This window comes from Camellia sinensis, chromosome 2 (assembly GCF_055761805.1).
Source record: "Camellia sinensis isolate YWXY chromosome 2, ASM5576180v1, whole genome shotgun sequence".
Lineage (NCBI taxonomy): Eukaryota > Viridiplantae > Streptophyta > Magnoliopsida > Ericales > Theaceae > Camellia > Camellia sinensis.
In genome coordinates, this window is record NC_138962.1 from 20222866 (window position 1) to 20234424 (window position 11559).

The 11559-nt window shown below is 35.3% G+C and overlaps 1 protein-coding gene across 1 annotated transcript; it reads left to right on the forward strand.

Moving 5' to 3' along the window:
- Positions 1-1270: 1270 nt before the first annotated feature.
- On the forward strand, positions 1271-2012 carry LOC145819898 (uncharacterized). Its single transcript, XM_082913881.1, has one exon. The coding sequence runs from the start codon at positions 1340-1342 to the stop codon at positions 1922-1924; it is 585 nt and encodes a 194-aa protein (XP_082770007.1). The 5' UTR covers positions 1271-1339; the 3' UTR covers positions 1925-2012.
- The last annotated feature ends 9547 nt before the right edge of the window (positions 2013-11559 follow it).

The window sequence follows — 11559 nt, forward strand, 5'->3', positions numbered from 1 at the left end:
TTTGTCAAAAGGCGTGCCATCAAAAGGCGTGCCCAATCCATAAAAAGGTGTGCCGGACATGATGGCGAGGCACGTGGGCGCCTTGGCTTGCGCACCCGTTTGTCGGCTGGTGGCAAGAGGCGCGCGATGCGCGTGGCTGCCTTGGCTATTTAACCAAGGTGGATGCTGAGGCTGAGGCAGAGAAAAACTGCGAAAAACCTCTGAAAAAAAAAAAAAACTCTGCTTCGTTTTGCGGAGAGAGATAGTCTGTAATACTCTGTGGCCCAAAAATGGCTTCATCGTCCCAGAGTCTGCTCACTCTCTTTCCCGACCTCAACGAGTCAACAAGAGAGAGAACTGGTGCGGTGGCACTGGAACCTCAACCAAGCGCCCCGGAGTTTGCTCCGTTGAACTTTCCGATGCGGTCGGTGGAGCAAAGAATGGCAGTGCAGTCAGATGTGGAGGCCAATCAGTATACTTTGAAGGCATGTGTGGAAAGCATGACGGCGGTCACAAACTTGTCGAACCGGTTGCAGAGTAAGACAAATGAGGTGCAGCATTTAAACGCCCAACTGGCTCTGCTCCAATGCATGTATAAGGATGCGCGAGCAGAGATAAGTGTGCTGAAAGCAGAAAACAAGGAGCTGAAGCGGAAGGCCACCGTCATGTTTCGATTTGGAGGTCCGCCATATGCTGCAGTGGAGGAGTATGGGGGAGTGAACGTGCTCGGTGGACAAGGAAACACGGAGGCAACACCGTCAAGGGCCGTCCAGGATGGAGGCAAGAAGAAGAGACCTGCAGCAGAGTAGAGAAGAAAAATCCCACTGTGCCGATTTGTGTTGGTTTGGTTTGGTTTTTTTTTTTTTTTTGTTTTTTTTGTTTTTGTTTTTGTTTTTTTTTTTTTTTTTGTGTAAAATGGTGAACGGGGTGAGCCCCGACATGAATAAAATAAGTTGGTGTGCAGTTCGTCTTCTTCCGCTGTTTTTTTTTTTTTTTTTTTTAATAAAAAAAATAATAAAAAATAATAAATAAAAAAATAAAATAAAAGAAAGAAAGTGGCTCACATGCCGTGTGTAATGTGTGGGTGTATTGAGTGGTGTCTGCCATGTGCATGCGTGTGATGAGTGTTTGGGAATATAGTATAATAAAGAGATATAGATATATATATATATATATAAAAGATAAAGAGGGTTTGAAAGTGGCAGAGAGAGAGAAAAGAGATATACATGGGCAAAGCAATGTGTGTGGCAGTGAGTGGTCTGGAAAGTAAAAGAGAAAAAAAAAAATAAAGAAATGGAGTGGGCTTTGCATTCGGCATGGTGGAGGGAAAAAAGTGTAACTAAACAACAACGACACAACAATGGCCAATACGCACGTGGTGTGCGAGAATGTGAAGTCTGAAGAAACAGAGGTAGATGTTGCTGAGCCATTGCATTTGAACGATGTTGAAGATGACGGAGAGGTAGTTGCTGGGTGGGACCATGAGGTCCGGCGGACATGGCGATGGACTGCACATGAGCATCAAGTAAGCAAGGAAAATGGTGACCTTGGGCAGTTCACTGGATCCCCCGCACGTAATGACAATATGGGCAGGAGAGTTTCTGGGGAGTCAGCACATCAACGTCATGGAGGGCGTGGATCAAGTTCTGGCCAACCTGTAAGACAAAGTGTTGGATCTGAACATAGCATAGAACGGTCACCACTTCATCCGCATCATCAAGCACAGATCGTGGGAAAAGGTAGTGCATCTCCTTCCTGGGAAGGAAAGAACTCGTATGATGGTAGCCACGGCACTCCTGGAAGATCAAGATTGAAGCCTCGAGGCGATGAGACTCCCGATAGAGGTGCCGCAGGTGTGGGTAATCAGCCATCTTATCCCAATGCACGGAAGCAAAACTCAGCTCGTCGAGTAAATGGAGAAAGAGGGAAGCTGCTGCCATGGTGAGGAAGGTGATGGCGAAGATTCTAGCGGACTAGGTTGAGGTCCGGCGGGCGGCCAAGGCGAGGTTGCCGCCCGCCGGTGAAGCGAGAAATACTAAGGTCTTAACCTTGCTCTGATACCATGTTAAAAATGATGTAATATTATTGATTGATATTGATTGATATTGTAGTGTTTACATTGATTCCTATATATAGGAGGTGTGAAGTGGAGATGGTGGTGGTAGGTGAGGAGTAGGTGAGTGTGTGGTAGGTGATGGTAAGTGTGTGGTAGGTGATGGTAAATATTTTAACAGAGAGTGTGATGATTATTTCTTTGGAGAGAGATGACTACGATGAAGCAGTATTAAAAAGTACTGCTGCTCTTTTTTTAACATCTTTCTTCACTTGTTTTTTTTTTTTTTTTTTTTTTTTATTTTTAAAACCCTTTTGGAGGTTTGATTGTTTGATGACTCTAATCTAACCCAAAAACCCATTAATATTTGCGGGTTAGATTTGTATAAAGTTTGGGATTTTTCCTCATAGAGGTGTGTTATGTTACACCCTGTGACAGAACTTGATGTTTAAGCAAGGAAACTGATTTGCCTCTTTCAATCTCTCTATTCTCTATCTTATGTCATGTGCCCTTTTTTTCAATTACAAAATATAAATAAATAAATAATGCATGACTAAGACCAAAAAACTAAAGGTCTTGCTACAGGTACATGTTAAAAAGATTGTAGATTTTTTATTATAATTTTTATACAAAATATTTAATAATTCCCAAAACACAAGTTCATGAAATATTAGAATTTCATTTTAATAGTAAGAACTTGGATCTATGCATGCCTTGAAACTTACAATTGCAAAATAGAAGACAAAGTATGTACGGATCATCATGAATTTTATATTGAATAATCTTGTTCCAGTTTTCTTTTATTTTTTACCAAAATGCGAAATAAACCTGACTTAATTTTTATTAGTTTAAAGAGTGACCCTTATCACTTTAACCTTGATTTTTTTAAAAACAATATGACAAAGGTCACAACATAAGTAATTTGAAGCTACATTGAAGCATGTCTACATACATATAGCTACATTCTTAGATCATCATACTTTAAATGTTTGCATGATTACATCTTGATGAAATCTTTAAGTTATCATCCCCCACACCATTGTTCAACATCATGAAGAAATCAAAACTCCAATTTGGATATAAAGTACAGTACTCCAGTTGCACTTTCATGTCAGTATATTGAATTGTAATTTTCATGATTGATTAGGGGCCATGCATGATGCATGGGACACCATCATCATCATCATCATCTTAATCAACCCTTATCCTTTCTATTTTATGATATAAATATATGTGGTCTAACATGTCATACTTAAGACCCTCATTAATCCTTGGGCTTGACAGCTCTAACCACAATGATGTACTAATTTCAGTTTGTGATCAAAAAATTTAATTTCAGATCATGTTTTTGGTGCATGAGAATGAACGAGGGAGAGGCAATTCTGGGGCTCGATCCTACCCCATGAACTTGGTTGACCTCAAAGAGTTTGGTATTTTTTCGCTGTACCACTATAAATATTTTTCCTAGATTTCACATAAAAGTTGTAAGTTGATTACAAAGCCTTTCATTTTCACCATTTAATTCCTAAAAAGAACAATTAAAGCTAATATACTTTTTGGGTTCATAAGAAAAATCAAATCTCTGCATAGGTTCAAAGTTGCAAGAAAATCTCTATCCTTCTTTCTCTCATACACACTCAACTAATTAACATTCTAGTGAGAAAAATGTTACACAAATTTTAGTGTCTGACATGAGACTAATACAAAAATATGATTAGTGCCACTGCCAGTAACCAAAAAAAAAAAAAAAAATAGTATATAAAATGAGACTACTTCAGTGAATAAGAAAATTTTATTAAAGAAAAAATAATCAAATTTGTGTGACATTTTATTCTTTTAATAAAAAGACTGTTCTCACCCAACAAATTTAACACACTTTTCACCATCATGGAGTAGTAATGCATCCAACCATGTAATCTTTGATGGAATACCAGCTTTTTTTCAATACTTTGGGGACCATGAGAGAAGCAAAGAGTACCTCTAGTGTGCTGGTCCTCTCTCTCTCTCTTACTAGTACGAAATTTTGGTTTTGCCTCTTTTTGTTTCAGCGCCAGAGTCTCTCTGACGCTCACAACTCTTTTATATAATTGCCTCTTCCAACTCTTCCAAAGGAATATCTAATATCTTCATTATCTAAAACTGCTGTTTTTTTTTAATTGCTTTTTAAACCAAAAATAAAAAATAAAAAAAGCTTGAAAATAAAAATGCTATTGGCGGTCCCCTGCTCAAGTTAATCCCCTCCTCACAAAATCTTCCCCCATTATTGCCTTCGCCCTGTTCTTCATCGCTCCCATCTCTCTCTCTCTCTCTCTCTCAAATGAATTATGGTTTTGTGGTTTGTCTGATAAAATATGTATACATATATGAATAAATGAAGAACATGATGTCTAGTTCAACATAACAAAAATATAATATTGGAGACATGTACCAAGCCACTTGGTCCATTTGCTAAGAACTAGAAAGATATTTCACAATTTGTTTTATTAATATTGACCTGAAAATGTATTTGATTTTTACAAGGATTTTTGAGGACTAAGTTGTGTTGTTGTGATAATTCAAACATGCATGCATACATTTTATTTTGGCCGAAATTCATTTTATCCTATTGTGGTTTGAGGTGAAATACTTTCTGACTATATTTAAATCATAAGGTATAAAGGCCTTGTTTGGTTTGTGTTTCTCAAAAATTTTTAGGAAAAATTCTCTACAAATAAGTTTTCAAAAGTAATCAAACCAAACAAATTTTTCCAAAAAAAATTTTCAAAACTTGCTTGGTTTACAACTTTTCCAAACAAATCTCTCTCTCATACACATCAAATCAATCACTTTTTTCAAAACTCTCTTTCAAAATAATTTTCCAAAATATCTTTTGAAAAAAACCAAACCAAACAACTTTTTGTACTTTTTATCTCTAAAACTCATCTCTCAAACTCAAACCAAACATACCCAAAGTGTTTCAACCTCAAATCGAAAGGGGTAAAATAAATTTTGACTAGTTATTTTTCTTCTCTGCTTTCTGTCTATTCATTAAGCTTTCTTTCTTTCTCTCTCTAAAATTGTGTCGTTTTTGTTGTTTGTAATAGTTGTTATATTACATAGTGTGGTATATTATAGTGTGACTTGGATTGGAGGAGGAATAACCAGAGAGCCAATTGTACATGCAGGGAAGCTACTTGTAAAACCCAAATTGTGTGTAGGATTATTTTATTGGATAGATTAGTAATTAAATTAATTTATATGGGTCATTTATTAATATCAAAGAATTAGTTATGAGATGGCATTATATTTTCTATTACTTAGATGGGTAATTTTGTAACTTTGAGAAATTAGGTTAATAAGCCCACCTATTGTGGCTTTAAGTCTTGGGAAACAAACAAAATAGAGACTGGGAATTGCTTCATAGGCGGCTAGGGTTTGAGAAGGTAAAAGAAAAATTAAAGAAAAGAAAACAAAACCAAAGTGAAGAAGGAGGATTCATAGAGTGGTGATTTTTCTCTATTCATTACTTAAGGTAAGATTTATTTTATTGTATTCTTATCTATGATTTTGGTGTTAATATATCAATAGATGATTTTATGGGCATATATGATTAAATAGATATATTGATGTAGTCTATGTTGGGGGTCTCGATTTTGCTCAATTTTAGAGTGTATTTTGCTTTCCGTTTGGGTGGTTCATATTTTGAGATTGATATGTGATGGGCTAAGTTTAATGATGGTGTATTTGTGGGATACACGATTGACTATAAGCAATTACAAATTTTTACATGTATATAAACAATAATAGAATAATATGGGTTGAGAATTTTTGAAGCCGTGGTGGCTTTGTTAAATCGTGGGAGTTCCTAATAGACTATTGGGATAATTTATTCTATTGTTGTTACAAGAAGAGATGGATGGGTGCACATAATAATTGTTTAAGCGGTGTAATATTTTATTAGATTTGTGAGATTGAGGTGGATCTTGATAATTTGAGATTAGCTTGGAAAATATTATTTTAGCTGTTTGAAGGTAAGTAACCCTCTATCACTGTTGATTCATTTTTTTTTATTCCTATCGAATCGTTTAAAATCATAAATATTTATTTATAGCCTTCATGTTCTCTTAAAATAAAATATGGGTCAAGTATAAAACAACATCGAATATTATTATGAAAATTATTTGAATATTTGGTTAAACTATTCTGAAAATTGTACTAAACGTTTATTCTGAAAATATCGAATGTTTTATTTAAAAGTTGTGTATTGTTTGAATTTTGAACATCACTCTAGTCTGATAATGATTTGGATCCTAGCCAATGGGGGTTATTTATTGGCACAGAAACTAGTTTCTTTTGGGGCTTTACCACCGGCCTATGTGTGGTTCTGGGCCTTGTCACAGGCTAAGTGACCGTAGTCATTAAGACTTGGGTTTTGTGAATCAAATCATTGAACCATCTGAATATCGAACCATCGATTTGAACAACGAATTACTTTGAATTATCTTGTTGGCTTTTCATTTAAAATGTATTGTACATTGTTTATTTTTAGCTATGAAACCACCTTACAAATAATTGTTCATTTATTGAACTGTAGAAAAAATTATATTTATTGGTTATCGATTTATTTATTTATTTTTGTATACTTGATCCAGCTAGCAGTGATGGTTGGTTATTTACTGGGCTATCTAGCCTACCCGTATTTTTTTTCAGATTCTGAAGAGTAGAGCTGCGCGGGATTTTTACATGTGAGAGTGCCGAGAGTAGGACTATAATTTAAGTACTTGGATTATTGTTTTGTTAATGGGTTTTATTAGTGGACTTGGTGGATAATTATCATAATGTGCCGAGAGTAGGACTATGATTTAAGTACTTGGATTACTATTTTGTTAATGGATTTTATTAGTGAACTTGGTGGATAATTTCATACGATAAGAATAATCAATTTTTATCGATTTCAGCATTATGATAATTAAGGATTTAATTGGAGTATTTTACATTGTTGGTTATGTGTTGGACTCTTAGCCTTGCATGCTCACTTAAATGAGTGTGCGGCGTTGTCACGGAGCTTGGGGCGTGACACTACTCTTACTCTCTCTCTCTCTCTCTCTCTCTCTATTTTTCAAACTTTATAAGCTGTTCAAGCTCTGTCCTTCTCTCTACATGATTGAGCATATTTTTAAATAATAATAAAAAAAAAAGTTGTGTTTTAACAAAAATCAATTCAAAAATTGAGATCCCCTCCAATCACTACCTCCACCACCCTACACACATGTGGCGGGTGGTGATTGGAGGAAAAAAAAAAAACTGACCAATCATGTTGAGAGGGAGTCAAGAGGGTGAGAGAAACGGGGTTTCGGGTCATTATTGTTCAAAACAATTGCACTTTTGTACAAACACAAATGATAGTTTTGTCCCATGCGCTTTTCATTGCACCGTACACAAATTCACTTGTATTTTTTTTATAAAGACATAATTATTTTGATTTGTTTATATTGAAACGTAATTTTTTTCTTTTAAAAAGTAATGGAAATCATATTGGTTTGTTTTTATAGAGTACTTTTTTAGATAAAAAGTATGAAAATTTATTTGGTTTGCCTTTTTTCATAAATGATTTTGGAAAATTATATTGGGGAGAGAGTTTCAAAAAAAGTAATTGATTTGATGTGTATGAGAGAGAGAGAGAGTGAGTGATTTTGAAAAATAGGTAACCAAACAAATTTTTGAGATTTTTTTTGAAAAAATTTGTTTGATTTTATTACTCGTGAAAATTTGCTTATAGATAATTTTTTCCAAAATTTTTTTTGAAAAACAAACAGAACAAGACCAACAAGTTCTAATGAAATATTTTAGTGATATATAGCGACTTTCATTTTAAAAAGCACTTAAAAAATTAAGTATTTCGTACATTTAAATTTAATATGATATGACTAAATCTTAGCCACATTTAATTTGCAAAGAAATTTTTTTGAGTTCAATTCACCTATCTTTGTGAATCATTCCAAGCTTGTGTTGGGCATATATATATATATATATACACAAAGGCCTAGGACCAAAAATGTCCTAATCAATAGGTACGAATCTGTACCGGGAGGTGATCCATCCACTACCCAAACCCAAACCCAAACCCAAACCAAATTTTGTCCACAACAAAAAAATAAAATAAAATAAAAAATAATATCATTGGCTTCACCATTAAAGGCCACCATTTTCAACTTGAAATGAAGCAAAACACCAAAACATGAAAACGATGGAGGAATCTTTATTTGACCAAGGAATCGAATTTTAATAATTCAAGACTGTTCAGGTCTTCGAAAAGCAAAGCAAAAGCAAAAGAAAAAAAAAAAGGTAAAAAGTATATTTTACATAGCAAAATTTACATTTTATACAATGCTTCCTATTATTTTCCTTTTTCTTCACAATTTTTTTTAAAAAAACTTAAAATTTAAACACAATTAAGTGATTGATGAGCGGATTAAAGATCTAATTGTGAATTCCCATTGCATTACTCTTTTAAGTGGACGAGGGCATGCCGCCCACAATTAGGACCATTTTAATGCAACCTGAGGAACACAAGAGGTACAAAACCATGTGCCCCCCTAGCCAATTAATCCATATAAGACCTTGATAGAATAGTAGTTGCATATGCATGGGATTCGATATTTCAAGCATATATCTCTCTCTTTGATAGCCATTGACACTTTGATAGCTATGAACAAGTTGATTCAACTCCATGTGCTTGTGAATAAAGGCTAGGAAACAATCGTGACATGAATTTTGGAAAATTGTATGGCCCACAAATTGAATTGATAACTACATTATCAAGTTATAATCATCATCAAATTGTTTAATGGTCTCTTTGACTTAAAAACACAATTATTTAACTTCTTTATAGAGATCAAAATTAATTAGAGTAATGCTATATGAAACTGAATTTCTAAACATAAAAATTAGTAGAACCCATATTAAGACATTGTTTTTGTGTTCACTGATAAGAAAAATTATTTTATTTATATAGTATTTTCAAATTAATTACAGCATTAGTCACACTTAAATAGAAACCAACAAGCACGAGAGAGAGAGAGAGAGAGAGAGAGAGAGAGAGAGAGAGAGAGAGAGAGAGAGAGAGAGAGAGAGAGAGAGAGACCTCAGAATAGATATGGTCAGAATCAGGAGAAGAGCCTTGAGCAGGCAAGCCAAGAGCAACACCAATATCAGCAACAGCAGGTTGTAAATCCAAACCCATTAGGAGATGGAGAGGGTAGTATGGGAAATGAGGAAAAATAATTATAGGAGAATGGGGATGGAAAATTAATATCCACCCCATTAACCCACATTGCTATCCCTAACACCAATATCAGCAACAACAGGTTGTAACGAGTCTGTATCTCTCCAGCCATTTCTACTATCAAGGGCCAGGATTTGGCCACGTCACTTTGGCCAAAGTCTACGGCTCAGATCAAATGCTTGGTAATAAAAAAATAAAATTTGAATTTTTTTTCATTCAACGCGGCAACAGAGCTTCTCTCTCATTCATTTTTTCCCTCCCTCTTCAAAGCTCTGGTGAACGATGATCGGTGGCGAATCAAAGTTGGCGGCGAACATCAACGGTCTGTCCCTCTCTCCCTCTGTCTTACTTTGAAGATTTAAGCTGCGATTTCAGCCACAAACCAGAGCTCCGGTGACCCCGCGAACCAAAGCCTTGATCTGTATGTTTTTTTCATTGATTTTTCCCCAAATAATCTGCCATTTCAAAACTTGAACAATGATGTGTGTTTCATATAGAGTGGTAGTGGATTGGGAAGTAGAGGTTGGGATAAGAGAGAGAGTGGACAACTTGAAGGGTTGTTTTGGGGTTTTGAGTTCAAGGACTGAGAATATCAATGGCCAGCTTGATGATTTCTTTGATGAGATTGTTTGAGGGTGAAGAAGCTCTTGGATTTTGTGTAGTCACAGCTAGAAAGAGAAAAACAGACAGAAAATTAAAAGAGAGAGAAGAGAGAAGAAGATAGAGGGAGAAGATTCAGTTGTGGGATTATTGTATCTCAATCTTTCTATATAAGCATAAATAGATATATGTAATTGTATTTGTATGTATAGTTTCATTATCTAGGTTTGTTGAAATTTCTCTAATACAAGGCTTTTGATGGTGGGTAATCTTTCTATGTATGCATAAATAGATATGTACTTGTATTCGAAAGAAATTAGATTAGAAGAAGATGATCTTGAAGAAGTAGAGAGAAAAAAACCGAAGAAATTCAAATTTTTTTTTTTTTTAACCAAACTTGAGCTGGGAGGGCCCAGTTAACTTGTTTGCAGCATGATTTTGAAAGTCCAATACCTTGAAAGTAAGACAATTCCATCCCATCTTTAAGTTAGCTGTATGGATTTGATACTTGGCCCAATTAATAATGTTTAAACCCAACCAACTATTATCATCTTTTTTATTTTAAATTAATGTCAATCAACTAATGAGAATTAAACAAATTCTTAAACCAATAGCCTCGAGCCATGTATCAAGTCAAGGCCAATACATACATGCTAGCTTTTCATTAGTTTGTAATACCATGTATACATAATGACATGATATATTTCACACTTATAATGAAAATTTTCTAATCACAAAGTTCCATCATTTTACCCAAACACTCTTTTGGTTATGTTCACACAATCTCACGAACTTTGTGTTTCCCATCTGGCTTATCTACTTGCCATGCATTGAAGATTGTCTGCCTCTAAATAGAGACACAAAATTCATTAATTTTCAAACCAGATTTAAACTCAAACAAACATCAAAGAAACTAGCAAAGAAGCTCTAGATATAAACTCTAATATCCAAGAAGAAGATCTGGAAGTCGTAACCCTCAAAACGGATGAAACCATATATTTATAGAAAACTGATCCGCGATCTTCGCTTGAGCGCAAGAATGGCCGCTTGAGCGGACTGACGCTCGAGCGCAAAAATACAACTTCCAATACTTTTGCAGACAGTTCAAACTTTTGGAACCAAAGATTCTCCGCTCGAGTGCACAAATGGCCGCTCGAGTGGACAAGCAACTTCAATTGCAATTTTGTTTCTGGCTTCGGGGGCACTGTCCCTCGACCTCGCTGGGGGGTTGCCCGGACCCCGCCAAGGGGTGCTGTCCCCTGGACCCCTGCGAGCTAACTGAATAACTCGATCCCCGACATAGTCAGCGAAGTGGCAAGCATAAAAGAATTAACTCCTGAAACATCTCTATAAGGCACAATTCGGGTTGGATTCGCATCTAAAAACACATAGCCTCATTGAAATAAAAGTTGAACAAAATTACAACTGAAAGGAGTTTTGTCAAACGGGATTGCCAAAAATAAAAACCTAACGCACTTAGCCCACAAAAAAAAATTTGAAAATATTCTAATTGTTGGAGGCTCCCGTTTTCAAAGGCACTATTAGATAAAGGTCTCATTTTGATGTTGAAGTTTAAAATGTCAAAAAAATCTTGCATTATTACTGATTTTCACAAAAGTCTACAGTAAAAAAGAAAGTAGTAGCTTAATTCAGTTCAACTTCA

Excerpts from the sequence above, each read along its gene's own strand:
- LOC145819898 (XM_082913881.1), top strand. The coding sequence starts at position 1,340 with ATGGCCAATACGCACGTGGTGTGCGAGAATGTGAAGTCTGAAGAAACA.